This window comes from Garra rufa, chromosome 16, assembly GCF_049309525.1.
Source record: "Garra rufa chromosome 16, GarRuf1.0, whole genome shotgun sequence".
NCBI classification, from domain to species: domain Eukaryota; kingdom Metazoa; phylum Chordata; class Actinopteri; order Cypriniformes; family Cyprinidae; genus Garra; species Garra rufa.
In genome coordinates this window covers 37,257,632-37,275,550 of record NC_133376.1, presented here as the reverse complement: position 1 = coordinate 37,275,550, position 17,919 = coordinate 37,257,632, and the positions used below count along the sequence as shown (strand labels likewise).

Genomic DNA, 17,919 nt, shown 5'->3' with positions numbered 1-17,919 from the left:
AGTATATGTTGTAATAAATATATCTGAGAAATTATGTATCTTATTTATTAGTCTATATTGTGTGTTTTATGGTGCATGTGTTCACTACTCACTGCTGTTTGTGTGAATATGGATGGGTTAAAGGAGTAGTTCACTTTCAGAACAAAAATTTACAGATAATGTATTCACCCCCTTGTCATCCAAGATGTTCATGTTTTTCTTTCTTCGGTCATAAAGAAATTATGTTTTTTGAGGAAAACATTTCAGGATTTCTCTCCATATAATGGACTTCTATGGTGCGCCGAGTTTGAACTTTCAAAATGCAGCTTCAAAGGGCTCTAAATGATCTCAGCTGAGGAAGAAGGGTCTTATCTAACGAAACGATCAGTTATTTTCTAAAAACATTTACAATTTATATACTTTTTAATCTCTACACAGAGTAAACAGAGCAAGACAAGACAAGCATTTAAGGGTTAAAATGTATATAAATTGTATTTTTTTTTAGAAAATTACCGATCGCTTTGCTGGATAAGACCCTTCTTTCCTCGGCTGTGATCGTTTAGAGCCATTTAAACTGCATTTTGGAAGTTCAAACTCAGGGGCACCATAGACGTCTATTATATGGGGAGAAATCCTGAAATGTTTTCCTCAAAAAACATAATTTCCTTACGACTGAAGAAAGAAAGACATGAACATCTTGGATGACTAAGGGGGTGAGTACATTATCTGCACATTTTTGTTCTGAAAGTGAACTACTCCTTTAAATGGAAATTCTGAATTTGGGACACATAGCCTACTTAGATACACAAGTCAATGTAAAAAGAGCAAATAGGAGAAGCAGATAAACACAAAACAGCATAGTTTTAAAGAGGGTAATATCAGTGATGACCAATTTCAGATGTGGCCGAAATACAACAATGGTTACATACACATATATTTAATTGCCATTTAATCGAATTATTGCTAGCGTCCCTATTAAATATTAAAAAGCAATCCAGAGATTCTCGACGATGTTAAACAATGTACAAAATGAGTACAGTTCGATACATCTCACAACATGTGTTAAAAAAGGAATTTAAAAAAATAAGTTGTGGAAAAGAGGTATAATTATATTTGAGTGCACGTATCTTCCTTAATTGTTTGTTTCTAATGACATTCAGTGCAGATCCATATAATTTAATTTCGTTTGTAAAATGTTTAAAAGATCGCTTATTTTATTTTCTCACACGAATAGGATCCTTTCCAAATAAAATAAATTGAATTAAGATTTTTTACGCCCTTATTACGTATTATTTCTGCGACAGGACAGGCCTATACGTCAGCACCGCGCGGCTCGTTCCTCCTTTCTCTCGTCCTGAAGATGGCGGCAGGGGTGAGTAAGATGGGAGAAAACCCTTTGACGCCGTATTACAGCACATCTCCATTCACAATCAGCCCATAATCGCGCCAATCCTTATATCTTTACACGTTGTTATCATATCGTATTGTTTTAAAGTGTCATTTAAAGCTGGTGTGATGATTATTTTAGCTGTAAATATTCCCCACACCCCTTTATAAGGTGGTTAGAGTGATGACGGACAAAAGCACAGCGCTGCGCTCCTTTGTGCCACGTTTACCTTACTTTCCCATTCACGCTTTTCATTCTCCTCTTCCAACATTTAGTGTTTACCTGAATGTCACGTTAGTTGTAGTTTCACGTTAAATTATTGAAAGTGAAACGCGTATGTTAACAGTGTTCGCTGGTGTAAAAGCATAGCAGATTGAGAAGCATTCATTGTGTGCTCATCAAGACAACTCAAAGCGTTTTCTAAACTGTTAACATCCTGGTATTTAAAAAAAGACTTTAAAAATCCTATTCAGAGGTTTTAATGCTTACCAACACCATATTGTTTAAACTAGCTCTATTGCAACAATGTTCACTTTAGAAGTTATGCTACTGTTAGCTATCTATTTGTATATGCAGACATTGTTTATAGGATATGAGGTAATTTATTGCAGGGAATTGACTCGTCAGCTGTGTACACCTCGGGGAAAGTGCTGTGTAATGCTCTATGAGTTGTCTTAAAGGAGTAGTTCACTTTCTGAACAAAAATTTAGAGATAATGCAATCACCCCCTTGTCATTCAAGATGTGCATGTCTTTCTTCAGTTGTAAAAAAATGTTTTTTGAGGAAAACATTTCAGGATTTCTCTCCATATAATGGACTTCTATGGTGCCCCCGAGTTTGAACTTTCAAAATGCAGTTTAAATGCAGCTTCAAATGATCCCAGCCAAGGAAGAAGGGTCTTATCTAACAAAACAATCGGCTATTTATTTTCTAAAAAACCATTTACAATTATTTTAGTTTTTAATCTCTACACGGAGTACACACGGAGCTAGACAAGATGCGCAAATTATATAAATTGTAATATATTTTAGAAAATGACCAATCGTTTTGCTTTATAAGACCCTTCTTTCTTCGGCTGTGATCGTTTAGAGCCCTCTGAAGATGCATTTTGGAAGTTCAAACTCAGGGGCACCATAGAAGTCCATCATATGGAGAGAAATCCTGAAATGTTTTCCTCAAAAAAAAAAAATATTTTCGACTGAAGAAAGAAGGACGTGAACATATTGGATGGCAAGGGGGTGAGTACATTATCTGTGAAGTTTTGTTCTGAAAGTGAACTACTCCTTTAATGAAGGGGAGTCTGAACAAGCAGCATCAGTTTCAGCAATGTGATCTCAAACCTTGTGTTTCCACAGACTCTCTACACATACCCAGAGAACTGGAGGGCCTTTAAGGCTCAGATCGCTGCCCAGTACAGTGGGGCTCGTCTGAAGATTGCGAGCGCCCCCCCTGCCTTCACCTTTGGGCAGACGAACCGATCCCCTGCTTTCCTCAGCAACTTTCCCTTGGGCAAGGTCAGTATCCTCTTGCCTCTCTCTTTTTTTTTTTTTTTTCTTCTTTCTCTGCATATGTTGTTGTAGTATGAATTTGCTAATGTTGCTTCCATCCGTACCATTTAGGTTCCTGCTTACCAGGGTGATGATGGCTTCTGTCTGTTTGAGAGCAATGCCATTGCTCACTTCTGTAAGTACGCTTTATAGGGCCTGTTTTATGCTTGGTCACTTGGATTTCCTTTGATTAGATGGTGATTTGTTAAAACTGTTCCATTTACTTCTGTTCAAAGCTAAACAAATATAAATCTTTAATTCTTGTGATATATGCCAATTACAGGCGTTTTGTTCATCTAATATCAAAATTAAAGGTTGGTGAGATAAACTAATTTTACTGAAGATGACTGTTTTGAGTTACAGGATGTAATGCCGAACATTGAGTTTTCCAAAATGGATCCTAAATTCTGTGGATTTTATCTTACGCCACCAGGCAAAAGTTTTTGAACAGTAAGATTTTTAATGTGTGTTTTTTTTTTTTTTTTTTTTTTTTTTTTTAAGTCTCTTCTGCTCACCAAGCCTGCATTTATTTAATCCAAAGTGAAGCAAAAACAGTAAAATTTAGAAATATTTTTACTATTTAAAATAATTGTTTTCTATTTGAATATATTTTAAAATGTAATTTATTCCTGTGATTTCAAAGCTGATTTTTTTTTTTTAGCATCATTACTCCAGTCTTCTGTTACATTATCCTTCTGAAATCCTTCTAATATGCTGATTTGTTGCTCAAGAAACCACTTAAGTACAGCATTTATCTGAAATGGAAATCTTTTGCAACATTATAAATGTCTTTGTCATCACTTTTGATCAATTTAAAGCTACCTTGCTATATAAAAGTATTAATTTATATAATCCTCCCCCCTCACACAAAAAAAATTAATTATACTGACTCCAAGCTTTTAAAGGGTTTAGTGTGTAATGTTACAAAAGCTTTTTATTTCAGATAAGTGCTGATCTTTGGCTCCTTCTATTCGTCAAAGAATCTTACACATTTAGCCCCGTTTTAAATATTGTTGATGAGGATAATAATAGTAATGTTTCTTGAGCAGCATATCGGCATAATCTAATGATTTCTGAAGGATCATGTGACTGGAGTAATGATGCTGAAAATTTAGCTTTGATCACAGGAATAAATTACATTTTAAAATGTATTCAAATGAAAAGGTTGTTTAAAATATTTTTAGTATTTAAAATGTACTACTTTTGATGTATTTTGGATCAAATAAATACAGGCTTGGTAAGCAGAAGAGACTTCTTTAAAAAAAAAAAAACCCTACTCTTCAAAAACTTTTGTATTTTATAGGTGGAGTTGATGCACTTTAACATTGCACTTGAATTTAATATGAACTTCAGTTTATAAATGCATTAGGAACTTTTTGTGCATTCGGATGTTGTAATTTTGTACCTGTCACATGTTCAAATTTTAGGATTATTTGCGAGTGTTTTCACGACACGTCATCAATCGGTCATATTAATGTCACTGAATGTAAACCATGCCAATAAACTGAAAAAAAGGCAAATTTTGCTGATTATTGCTGCTTAAAATGGTCAATTATTGTCAAGTTTTGGCCTGTACTAATTGGTCAGACTGAAAAAAAAAAACTACAGACTACCAAACATTCTAACAAATCAAGGAGAAGAATGCAAAAACTGTCTAAGAAACGAAAGGCGTTTGTGGTTGGCCAGACTGAACCTGGATTTCCAGGGCAAGAATCTTGACAACATTCACATTTGTTACTACTTTAATTACTTATTGCCTCTAAGCCTCTATAAGGTTCCTGGTTCACAATCTGAGGAAATGTCTGAAGTGGCCAAGTTTAAATAGGCTCGTACATGAACTATTGTGATGTTTAAAAACGTTTAGTGGTTTATTACACTCCATTAATGGCAATGTTTCCTCCTGACAGTGAGCAATGATGCCCTTCGTGGCAGCACTCCCCAGGCCAGTGCCCAGGTGCTGCAGTGGGTCAGTTTCGCTGACTCTGAGATCGTTCCTCCAGCTAGTGCCTGGGTGTTCCCCACCTTGGGTATCATGCAGTTCAACAAACAGGTTAGCTTTGCATATGTTTGTGTAATGGCTTTACCTGTCAGGTGTTGAATGGCTTTTTTAAAGCTGTACTCTCTCTTATGCAGGCTACAGAACAGGCTAAGGAGGAGGTGAAACGCGTCCTTACCATCCTGAATCAGCACTTAAACACTCGCACTTTCCTGGTTGGGGAGAGAGTCAGTCTGGCTGACATCACTGTTGCCTGCTCTCTGCTCTGGCTCTACAAACAGGTTAGTCTGCAGGGTGCCATGGAAATCGAAGCTGTGAGCTTTTATTTAGGGGTGTGGAAGCGCAAAACGGGCCCGTATTCATCTGTTGTCATCGTGGTTAATCTCATACTAGGGATTTGTAATTTTCCGAATTTTCTGTATTGAATATTTACCATTTCTAGCTATTTTAGATTACTAAAGAGGCATGCGGTATGTTATTAACCTTATTATAGAAGTGTATTTACGGCTATAGTATTTTTTTTGGTAACTCTTTACTAAAAGGTACCATTAGTTAATATATTAACTAACATGATTGAACAATGTGCAATACATTTATTACAGTATTTATTAATCTTTGTTAATGTTGGTTAATAAATGCATTTGTTCATTGTTAGTTCACATTGCATCAGCTAATGTTAACAAGCACAACTTTAGATTTTAATAATGCATTAGTAAATGTTGAACATTACCATCAATATTAATAAATGCTGTACAAGTATTGTTTATTTTTAGTTCGTTAACTATAGGGCTGGACCAGAATATTCGTTTGGTGGGTTGACATACGATTTTAAATTGAGATTCGAATATTCGTTTTTTTTCATACACCTTGCATCCCCCGCGAAACGGTTCTCATTCATGCTTAAATATGAATGAAGAAGATCAGACTGCTGCGCCACTAACACAGAGATAGCAAAAAAAAAGAGAGAGACATTGAGTAATTTTTGAGAGAAACTATAAAGTACAGTCATGCCCACTTGAATGGTGGAAGCAAAACTATGGCTGTGACTGTCGCAATGACAACCGCGCTTCCGCGTTTAAATGCACGCATTAGGCTAAAGCTGACCGCAAAGCCCCAGCAAAAATAATTACCATGAATGTGTCGATAGCACACTTTTATCTAGGTTAAACGATTCAACTAATTGTGATATGCTTTTAAGTTTTTTTTTTTATATATACATCTATGGATTTTAATTGAAATCATGATGACTTGAGAGGGCTAAATTGATCTGTCTGCCGCAGCTTGGTCGTTACTTTAAAAAACAAAAACCTAAATTTAACAAATAAAAAGTGTTCCAAATATATTTCTAAATTAACTTTATAACCTAAATAAACGAAAATAAATGAAATCACTTTGCTATTAAAAACAGCAGCTGTGCAATGGGGAAGAGAAAGAGAAAAAAGACCGGTTTCAGTCGGACTCGGGACAGTAATTCTGATGAGCTGTCGGACGAGGTCCGGGCGAGGTTTTAGGAATTTTTGCAACGAATGTTTATTGAATAGCCTATTTAACATTCTTATTGAGGCTAGTTTCATATTTAAATGTATTTATTTGATTTATTTTAGCGTTTTGTAGGCTGCTTGTTCACTGACGGAAGTGCTCAAATAAATACTTATAGCCTACGTTTGCTAATAATGTTTGAGCCTCATTTATTTTGGGTTTCAAAATAATATACATATGTATTTTATATACAGGCTTATATACACAAACATTATATATGTATATTTATTTATAAATTTAGATATAAATTTATTTATATAAACACCGCCAGTTTTTCGTTCTTTTATTTAAATAGCCTACCCTTTACGGTGTCAGTAATTAATGTGCTGCTAATTTCTGATTTGGGAGTGATTTGTTTGTTAAATGTTAGGCTACCTTATTAAAAGTATTGCTCTTAACAGACCTGTGTGTGTTGTATCATTAGCACAGTGTCCGTTCTCGACGCATATTAGCTCTGCCTGCGTGAGGCGCGCCGCTTCCAACTCGAAATGTTCTATTACAATTTATTAATTCTGAACGTGTTATGTGTCCATATTGCACCAAAATGCAACACTGCACTCCCTTGGGTCCACAGCAGAAATCGTTTGGATGAGCTGTTCTCGACATAATAAAATGCAAACAGAAAGACATACAGAGATTCACGCCTTTATTAGAGAGAAGAATATGTTCAGCCCCTCCCACCGAAGCTTCGAATATTCGGTGTGGATTATACCGAAGCTTCGAATATTCGGTGTGGATTATACCGAAGCTTCGAATATTCGGTGTGGATTATACCGAAGCTTCGAATATTCGGTGTGGATTATACCGAAGCTTCGAATATTCGGTGTGGATTATACCGAAGCTTCGAAGCTCAAAAAATGATATTCGGATCAGCCCTAGTTAACTAATGTAAATGGGATAGTTCACCAAAAAAAATTAAAATTCTGTCATTAATCAATCACCCTCAAGTCGTTCCAAACCCGTAAGATATTTTTGATGAAACCCAAGAGCTTTCTGACCCTCTGTAGACGGCAAGTGTATTCTTGTAATGTTCTTGCACCGTCATGAAATTACGGTTAAACCACTTATGTCACATGAACTCTTGTCAATGTTCTTGGTACCTTTCTGGGCCTTGAACGTGGTTGGAGGGTCAGAAAGCTCTCAGATTTAATAAAAATATCTTAATTTGTGTTCCGAAGATGAACTAAGGTCTTGGGGGTTTGGAACGACATGAGGGTGGGTATTTTTGATATTTTTTTTATTTTCTTTATTTGCTTTTTGGTCTACTGTTGAATCTCATCTGTTCCTCACCCATGAACTTGTTGAACTTTTAATGATTAATGTGCAATAAATATGCTTGATAAAGCTCTAAGGTATTAAACGGCCAATGCCTATATTAAATAACTTAATAATCAGTTGCATAATTAGGGATAGTTTATCCAAAAGTGAAAATTAAGTCATTTACTCACTTGTTGTTCTAATGCCATATGCCCTTTTTCGGACCGCAATATATATATATATATATATATATATATATTAGGGCTGGGACACGATTAATCGCGATTAATCGCATCCAAAATAAAAGTTTATGTTAACATACTAAATGTGTGTTTACTGTGTATATATAATGTATGTATAAATACACACACAAACATGTATATTAAAGAAAACTGAAAATAAAAATTAAATTAAAATAAATAAAATATTTATAATTCTATATATAATCTAAATTAAATACAAATATAACTATCCACACATAGAAGTATTTTTTAAAGGCTTTACATGTATGTGTGTGTATTTATATATACATAATAAATATACACAGTAAACACACATTTAGTATGTTAACATAAACTTTTATTTTGGATGCGATTAATCGTGTCCCAGCCCTAATATATATATATATATATATATATATGTATATATTTTTATTATTTTTATATGAACTGTTCCTTAATATTTATATTCAATTTCAGTTTGAAATTGGTACTTCAATGTTTTGTTAAATGTTTATTTGATCCAGATTTAATCTTTGCTGATATTATATTGCATGTCTTTTACCTTCCTAGGTTCTTGAGCCTGCTTTCCGTCAGCCCTACCCCAATGTTACCCGTTGGTTTTTGACCTGTGTCAACCAGCCTCAGTTTAAGACCATTTTGGGTGAGGTCAAGCTCTGTGAGAAGATGGCTCAGTTTGATGGTACGTTTCTCAAACCTTTTTGCTGCATAGTTTTTGAGCTTCAGCTTGATCCAAAGATGTTTCCTAAATCCATAGCTTTTACTTAATCGTATTCTATTGTGGTGACAGATACTGTGAATCACTGTGGAACGTTCTTTAGGCTTAAAATATTAACAAACCCTAAAAAAAATTACATAATGTATATTCTAAAACGGGGGTGCACAATCCTGTTCCTAGAGATCTACCATCCTACAGTTTTCAGCTCCAACCCTAATCAAACACACCTGAACCAGCTAATTAATCTCTTAGGTAGCACTTTATAATTACAGACAGCTGTGTTGGAGCAGGGCTGGAACTAAAGTCTGCGGGTAGGTAGATTTCCAGGAACAGGTTTGGGCACCCCTGTTCTAAAAGCTACCACAGCGTTTTAGTGCCATGTTAAAAAAAAAAATCTAACCTTATGAGTTTAAACTTGTAATATTTTGAGAATAAAGTCAAAATGTTTAGAGAATTAAATTGTAGCAATTAAAGTTATATTTGAGATATTTTGTCTTCTAAAAGCATGAACAATAGTGCCTCACTTCTTGCTGTTTTAATATCTTTTTAATGTTGAGTGCGAGTATAAGTGTGTTTTAATTAAAATCATTTCTCCAGCTAAGAAGTTTGCTGAGATGCAGCCAAAGAAAGAAGCTCCTGCCAAGAAGGAGAAGGGTGGTAAGGAAGGAGGCAAGCAGCAGCAGCAGCAGCAACAACAACAGCAGCAGGAGAAAAAAGAGAAGAAAAAGGAGGAAAAGAAAGCCGCCCCTGCTGAAGAGGAGATGGACGAATGCGAGGCTGCGTTGGCTTCTGAGCCAAAAACCAAGGACCCATTTGCTCACCTTCCAAAAAGGTACTTGATACACCTTCACTTTAGAGATAGCTGCTGTCTAAGAGTTTGTCCATTCAGTTTGCATTTGTCCTTTTATCTCTAGTTCTTTTGTCATGGATGAGTTCAAGAGGAAATACTCCAACGAGGACACCATGAGCGTGGCATTGCCTTACTTCTGGGATCACTTTGATCGTGAGGGCTTCTCAATCTGGTATGCCGAGTACCGCTTCCCCGAAGAGCTGACCATGGCCTTCATGAGCTGTAATCTTATCACAGGTACAGTCGGGTCACATTGACTTTGTCTCTTTAAACAAAGAGCCAGGAATGTTACTACTTGTGAGTTCAGCATGTACTACTTGCGCAAGAGTGTAGCATTGCATATTTTTCACAGTATGTACAAGTACTTTCTTGCTTTTCTCTTCAGGAATGTTCCAGCGACTCGACAAACTGCGTAAAAATGCATTTGCCAGTGTCATCCTCTTTGGCGCAAACAATGACAGCTGCATCTCTGGTATCTGGGTCTTCAGAGGCCAGGAGCTTGCATTTCCTGTGAGTGATTTACATGTGATTTACATACATCCTTTATGTATGATTATAGATAGATTTGGGGACAAGCCCTTTATTTAAAATGTTTAAGGTATTCTAAGGATTACAGATGCCAGATTGTGTTGTGTTTTCCAATCTATTTAAGTGCTCTCAAAACACCATCAGTGGGACTTGTGTACCTCTTTATCAACTAGGGTTGGGTCGATAGACGATGTCATCGTCCATCGCCGATGGCCGATAGACATCACGATGCTGAACAAGCATCGCGATACCTCGCCCTTTCCTCAAGCAGCAGCAACCCGCTTGCGAAAAACACACAATCACACTATATAGCCTGATGAAATGCGTGCTTACAATTTCCGCATCTTTACTTATTTTATTATTATTATGAGGAAATAATAACAAGGAAGTTGTTAGCGATCACAATATAAATTACAGTGAACTCCAAACGAATTACATGAACTAGTTCGTTTACATTAATAAATGAGGCATACAAAAACAGCAGAAAAAATTCAAAATAATTTTAATTAAATTAGATTAAATAAATTACTAGAGGTCGACCGATATTGGTTTTTGCCGATACCGATAGCTAGGTTGGACCACACAGGCCGATACCGATTAATTAACCGATAGTTTTTGAAAATGTATACTGAACGGTATTTAAAAAAAAATATACTAAACCATACTTTGTAAATAAATAAAAAATATTAATATTAATTATATATTGATCATTAAAGTTATTTCATAGTTCATTAATGTTAACAAAATAAACTTCAAAATGTAACAATATTACAGTAAATGTTGAAATTAACAGACTCTAACAAGGAACAACACTTCTATTCTACAGCTTTCATCAATCTTAGTTGATGTTAATGGGCTCATTTTAAAGGGGTGTGAATCTTTACATTTTAACAATATGTAAAATTGCAGGTTTTATGCCTTTTGTTTATATTTGGAATCTCTGTATGTCAGTAGGCCTACTGCCATCTTAAAATTAAGATTCAATTTAATTACGATTTTCAATATCAACTAAATATAACCATGCGTCACATTCTCAGTTTTCAATATTTCTGCAAATGGCTACATTTTCATTTACATTTTATATCAAATTGATTTTTCCATTATATAAGCAGGCTACTTTTTTAAACAATTACTTATTTAAAATAAGTGTTCTTTTTTCTTTATCATTTATTACTGATGAGATCGTAGACAGTAGCTTCTTTAACAGGCTGCATTAAAACGAATGCACAGATCTATTTCGATATATCAAATGTTTTGTCATGCTCTAAAAACATAACTGACTGTGTGTACTGTACATCAGTTTCGTATAAAAGTATTCGAAAATGCAAGTGCATTTAATCGCATCCGCAATCGAGCTTTTTAGGATGAACAAACCCAAAGCACAAGTGAAAGTCTGTCAGTGCACGAGTTTTGTGCATCTAATACTGCATTACAAACGGCAGAAATGAAGGCATTTGTAAAGAAAACTGCGGTTGAAAGTTCACACTGTCAAACAATGCACATGTAGCTCACAGTGCAAATCCTGTGCAATGAAGCCGCCGCGTCTCTAGCGCGCGCACGTGCCATATGCGGGGAAAACACAAGCTCATTGAAGAGAGGATTGAGATGCATCCGAGAATCCTTTTTTTTGCCCACCCTTAATGAAACCGGACAAAAGTGCAGCGCTGCGTTAACGGATAACTTGCAGGTATCAAACACACAGAGGACACGTTGTGTAGTTCAAGCAGAAATCTAAAACAGTTTATTTAATCACCAAACGGGCAAATGTTTACTTCAAGAATGATCAAAAAAGCGGCAAAGGTTAGATTAAAGAACAAATCAAACGGAAAGAGAAAGTGCGATCTATATCGTTAATTGCAGCCATTTGAGAAACAATTTATTTTCTGTTATACATTTATGTTTAAATATTATTTGTTTTGTTTCAGTTTAATATGTTAATTACGAAAGAAGTTTGTGTAATTTGTAAATGTCATAAAGGACGTGGTATGAATTGGACGGCAATACGCCGGGAGAATTAGGGTCAGACACAATTTTTGACCACTTCGTACGTTTTTATTTGTGGAAAATACCTTATTAAACGAATTTCGTTTTGTATAATTTTTATCTTAATTTTTAATATTTTTGTTGATTTATTAAAATAAAATAAGAACAGGAAAATGGCATTGTAAAATAAAGTGCGTAACTACCATGCTTCCGCTGCCTGACGAAAAGGCTAAAACAAATTATAGCTTTATATCAAGCATACAGACATTATTGGAGCTACAGAAATAAAAAAAATATTTTGCTTAAATGCACAATACTCAATCTTCCAGCCCAGGGTCAAGTCTTTATCAAAATTAACAATGATTTGGGACAGATCTGTAATCTGTAAAACTATGGCGCGCTGTGATTCGGCAGGATTCTGTCGGCTGAATGAACACAGTTTGCTTTCTCACATCACATCTTTAAATCTGCAACTTTGCTGGCTAAGAATATCACCAGCTGGATATAAATCAATACAAATATATGGTAACAATCCTGACATTTAACATTGGTCTGGGGCTTAACCTCTCATACTCTATGACAGCGGAGCAGAGCGTGCGCTTCAGCAAAGAACGCAACCCGGAAAAACTATCGGCAAGGATTTTTGCCGATAACTGATAGGTCGGCCAATCAACTATCGGTGCCGATTAATCGGCAAAACCGATACATCGGTCGACCTCTATAAATTACACCAAATATGCCTTTTTCATGGTTTTACCATAACGAACCGAGCTTGGAACAAAAAACAAGAGAATATATTTTTTTTCCCCCATCAAAATACAAACGTACAATACAAAGCCTATACATTATAAATAACACTTTATCATTCAAATGCATTGGGAATATGGAAACACTTGGATTTGTGCCAAATTACAGAGGTGCGTGAGCCCAACACCTGATATTTTTAGTTTCGCTTTGTTTTGGATTCTTAACTTTATATATTTTGTTTCATTCCTGTTCTGTTCTGAATACCGTTACATTTAGATGAATTTTTTTTTTTTTTTTTTGACAGGGTAACTAACTTACAGCTATGTTTATAGTGTTAATACATAATAATATTTCGCTTGATTTGGTATTATTTCTGATATTACACTTTCTCTCTAAACATTCCGCTGCTCATTAAATGCGTTTGGAGAGAGTGGGTTAAGCAGTAAGCAATCAATGAGAGCAATTTTAAACTTAAAGCTGACTGACCGTAAATATGTTAAGGACCAACACATATCCTCCAAATACATCTACATAAACCCGGGCTTGCTCTGTCTTGTACGCACGCACGCACTGTCACGATCTAATGCACTTGTTAATGCCGCATCTTTAAATCTGGCTCCGACAATTAATTAATTCGTTATGAATTAATTATTTAACAACAACCATCCCGCCCTCTCCCCGCCCCCTGCGGACAATGCCATCGTCCATCGTGATGTTTCACGTTAGACATCGTACGATGCCAAATTGGTCGACATCGCCCAACCCTATAATCATCAACAAAGCAAAGATGTTGTCTTCAGTGTACTGTAGTGGTTTGCTTTTAAACAAACATTGATACTGTGGGTGAAAACCAAAACCTCCTCTAGCTTTGAGAGACCGGAGATTGTGTTTCACAAGTTTTGACAGTTTTGGTAGTGATTTGTGTCTGGTGTTGCATTATTGTAAAAAGAGATGTGTAAAAGATATGTAAACGTTTTACTATCCATGCTTATTCATTCTTTTAGATTTTCAAACCCAATCTAAGCAATTTGATGCATTTTTTTAATGCAGTACATTTCTTGTGCTGTGTATGTTTCTGGATTGCTAAAACTAATATAACGACAGATTTAAATTATAAATCAAATTTCTTTAACATTTTTGGTTTGTTCAGAAAAAAAGGAAATTAAATCATAAGCATGGATGGTAAAACTTGCGCATCCCTTTTACACTTCTCTTTTCACAATAATGCAACACCAGATACAAATCGCTACCAAAACTTGACTAGATTGGGTTTTAAAAACCTAAAACTTGCCACCTTAAAAGCTTTTATTTTAGAGTGCGTGGTAAAAGCTTGAACTCCTGTGCCTTGTGTCATATTTGCACAAAGCAACTGAGTAAAAGGAACATTAGCTGCTTTGAGTTTTGGCCAAAGGTGACCAATAACCAAACAATCTTTCCATCTCAAAACAGCTGTAGTGATTATAAACCCTGCTGCTTTTCATGCAGCTTTTATTTCTGAGTAAACAGCCTGGAAGTCTTGACTGTTTCATATGATCTAATGTAGGTACATAACCAGCATATCATAGAAACGTGTTTTCTCTGATATGGTAAACATTTCCTGTATCTTTTGTTGATACTGATTCTAGTCGAGTTTTGTGGTAGAAGTTTGCCAAAGTAGGCAGATGCCAACTTGAACATGTTGCTTCCTCTAACCACGAACATGAAGTCTACATTTCACTATGGCTTCAGTGTCAAAATGGCATGATGTCTGTGAATATTAAATGGCAAAAGCCTATTTAAATGTAAACAAATGGCATACATGTGAACGAACTGATATAAATTCTCCATAGAAGTATTTTATTGCTTTACATTTGTTTTTTTGCTTTAGTTTGACTTTTTTTGTCATGCATCTTGAGCCCTGTTTGGGTTTGTGGTATGTGCCACATAATTCTTAGAATTGCTCTGAAAGTCCCTTCGTTGGCATTTTATAGTTTCTTTTGAGAAAAATCAAAACTACCGTCATATCATATGTGACTCTGGACCACAGAACCAGTCTTAAGTAGCATGGGTGTATTTGTAGCAATCGACAAAAATACATTGTATGGGTCAAAATTATCGATTTTTCCTTTTCCTTAAAATAAAACATTATTTTATTGATATTTACCAGACAAAACAAAACTAGAATTTATCAGAAAAATGTAAATACACAACAGTAATTCTGAGGGAAAAGTTTCTTTAAGAAATAAAATCAAATATTTGGAGCATTTGATTATTTTAATTTAATAATACTGTTAAATTGGAATAAAAAATATAATGGAAAACACAATGTTGTAGAAATATAACTTTATGGCCTTAATGTTTAAGCTTTTAATAAATTGCTGTTGTGCAAGTTTCATTATTTTAATTGATTAGACATGCTTTATTGATCAAGTTTAATGTAACCATTAGAAATAGTCTAGAAAAAATAATATGGAATTTAGAAAAATTTAAACTGAGTTTGGGAGGGGAAAAAAAGCGTAATATAGGAAAAAATAACATCAATTTCATAGGGCCATACACGTTGCCAGACAGTGCCCTTGATGTCCAATGTGAAATACGGATGCTAAAGCAAAACTAGTTCACTGTTCATAACATTTGATAACATTACATTAAGGTTTTACCCTATGCCATGCTTTTGATTTGTTAAAGTAGATACAAATGTTAGTAGTAGTAAAAAGCAGAAGGGTTTTTTTTGGAAACTGGTGAACCGTTAATATTTTGATATGGTTGGCATGTTTTGATTTAAAGTTGGTGGTGCAAATCAGTTTTGTTTGCAGTTATTAGCATGTATCTACAACAAAATCAAACATTACTGGCATTTCAAATACAAATATTGAGCTTTTTTTCTTTAGGAAAATGATTTAATGCCCTTTTCATTTCTCCTCAGCTGAGTGACGATTGGCAGATCGACTATGAGTCATACACTTGGCGCAAGCTGGACGTGGACAGCGAGGAGTGCAAGACCATGGTGAAGGAGTACTTTGCATGGGAGGGTGAATTCAAACATGTAGGCAAACCTTTCAACCAGGGCAAGATTTTCAAGTGAGAACATCCCGCGCCTAATATTTATCAATGACATCAATGGACATGACATTTGAGAATCCCATGTATAAGGCTTTGAACTGGTGAACAGAGCGTTTGAGTTGAAAAAAATAAAACTTTTTTTTCCACAATCCCACTTTGAATGTGTTCTTTCATTTGTGAAGTGTTTAAGAGACTGTTTTTTCTTCACAAATCATGTTTTCCTAAATGCTTATGCAAGTCACATTGCTCTTTAGCCAGATGCGCAGTCATATTGGCAATACTCTGATGTAAACAACGGCATGGATTGCACAGTTAATGTACTACTAAATATGTTCTGCTCATTCATGCTTCAATCATTTAGAGAAGGACTCTGTAAACAGGAAAGGGTGCAATATTTGGACAAACTAACGTTAATAGGTGGTAAAGATACATATGAGCAGTATTAAATTATTAGACTAATATTTCACCAACCTGACTGGAAATGAGAATGAACACAAATGTGACCCTGGACCACAAAACCAGTCATAAGGTTAAATTTTACAAAGCTTAGATGTATACATATGAAAGTTCAACAAATAAGCTTTCTATTGATGTATGGTTTGTTAGGATAGGACAATATTTGGCCGAGATACAACTATTTGAAAATCTGGAATCTAAGGGTGCAAAAAAAATCTAAATACTGAGAAAATCACCTTTAAAGTTGTCCAAATTAAGTTCTTAACAATGCATATTACTAATCAAAAATTACATTTTGATATGTTTACAGTAGGAATTTTACAAAAAATCTTCATGGAACATGATCTTTACTTCATTTCCTAATGATTTTTGGCATAAAAGAAAAATCAATAATTTTGACCCATACTATGTATTTTTGGCTATTGCTACAAATACACCCCAGCGACTTAAGCCTGGTTTTGTGGTCCAGGGTCACAAATGTCGTCAATGTTCCTGACCTGGAATTCCTGATTTAGTTTAGCCAACCACAAACACCTTTTGTTCCTCAGACAGTTTTTGGCACTCCTCTTGCTTTGTTATAACTTTTGGGAGTTTGTAGTACTCCTACCCCCGATTTCACAGGCAAGGCTTAAGCCTAGTCCTAGACTAAAATGTAAGTCTGAGCTGTTTCAACTAAAAGAAACTTGCACTGACTCATCTTAAAATATATCATTGCCTTTGTTTTGTCTCAAGATGCACATCAGTAATGTTGTTTTCGAAGGCATGTTAATAAAAATGACTTAAATGTCCTAGTTGAACTATGGCCTAATCCTGGTTTAGTCTAAGCTCTCTGTGAAACTGGGCCCTAATGTTTTTCCTGGTCTGACGGATTAGTGCAGCACAAAACATGACAGTCATTGGCTGTTTTCTGCAGGAAAATATGCAAGTTTAGTTGCGTCGTTCAGTGACGCCAATATGGCTGCATCACGAAAACATTCTATAGCAGTTGTAAAATGTTTTATTAATCTTAACGGCACTGTTTTGCAAGCTTTGAACAAGGTTGAAAGTGTAAGTAGTGCTGGTTTAATGTTCCTAGGAAGGCTTTTTCCACAGAGTCTGATGCTCCCCTGGGATCGCAGATTGTGAAAGCCTATAAATTTTGATGCTCCCCTCGAATCTGGAAATCATTGAAACTCTGGAAACAAAATGGCGTCTCAGCCGTTTAATTAAGGGAATGTTTGCAAATTTTGACTCGCGTTTGGGATAAACGATTAACCATAATCCACCAGAGGGCGCCTCAGGTCATGTATCCCATGAATGTGCTTCAATGCCCCAATATGGACCTAACAAAATCCTGTGGAAAATTAAGGGTAATTCAATTCTGTTTTTCTCTCTGAAACGTTTAATGGCAAAGCTTTAATCCATTATGCACCCTGAAGTGTTCATGCAAAATACATTGTTTATTTAATTCCTTTTCAAAGTCACATAAACTATTTATTTTAAAATTAAGGGGATTCCCTGCAGTCAAAAACTGTTTTTCATGCAAGTTTTTGGTGTTTCATATAGTGTTTTATTTTTCAGACCAGTGGAAGGGAATCACCCAAAAGACACCAGTGTTTCTTTTATAGCACTTTGTCAATAGATTTAAAGTACAATCCATATTTTTAAAGGC

The 17,919-nt window shown here is 35.3% G+C and overlaps 1 protein-coding gene across 1 annotated transcript; it reads left to right on the top strand.

Moving 5' to 3' along the window:
* The first annotated feature begins 1,289 nt into the window (after positions 1-1,289).
* Positions 1,290-15,961, top strand: eef1g (eukaryotic translation elongation factor 1 gamma). Its single transcript, XM_073820838.1, has 10 exons — positions 1,290-1,351; positions 2,722-2,880; positions 2,986-3,049; positions 4,821-4,963; positions 5,047-5,190; positions 8,497-8,626; positions 9,260-9,494; positions 9,577-9,749; positions 9,898-10,022; positions 15,676-15,961. The coding sequence occupies exons 1-10, from the start codon at positions 1,340-1,342 to the stop codon at positions 15,832-15,834; spliced, it is 1,344 nt and encodes a 447-aa protein (XP_073676939.1). The 5' UTR covers positions 1,290-1,339; the 3' UTR covers positions 15,835-15,961.
* Positions 15,962-17,919: the final 1,958 nt, after the last annotated feature.

What these genes read in the sequence shown, in the direction of transcription:
- eef1g (XM_073820838.1), top strand. An exon ending in TCATGCAGTTCAACAAACAG is followed by an intron (nt 4,964 to 5,046) that starts GTTAGCTTTGCA and finishes TCTCTTATGCAG; the next exon opens with GCTACAGAACAGGCTAAGGA. An exon ending in GAAGATGGCTCAGTTTGATG is followed by an intron (nt 8,627 to 9,259) that starts GTACGTTTCTCA and finishes TCATTTCTCCAG; the next exon opens with CTAAGAAGTTTGCTGAGATG.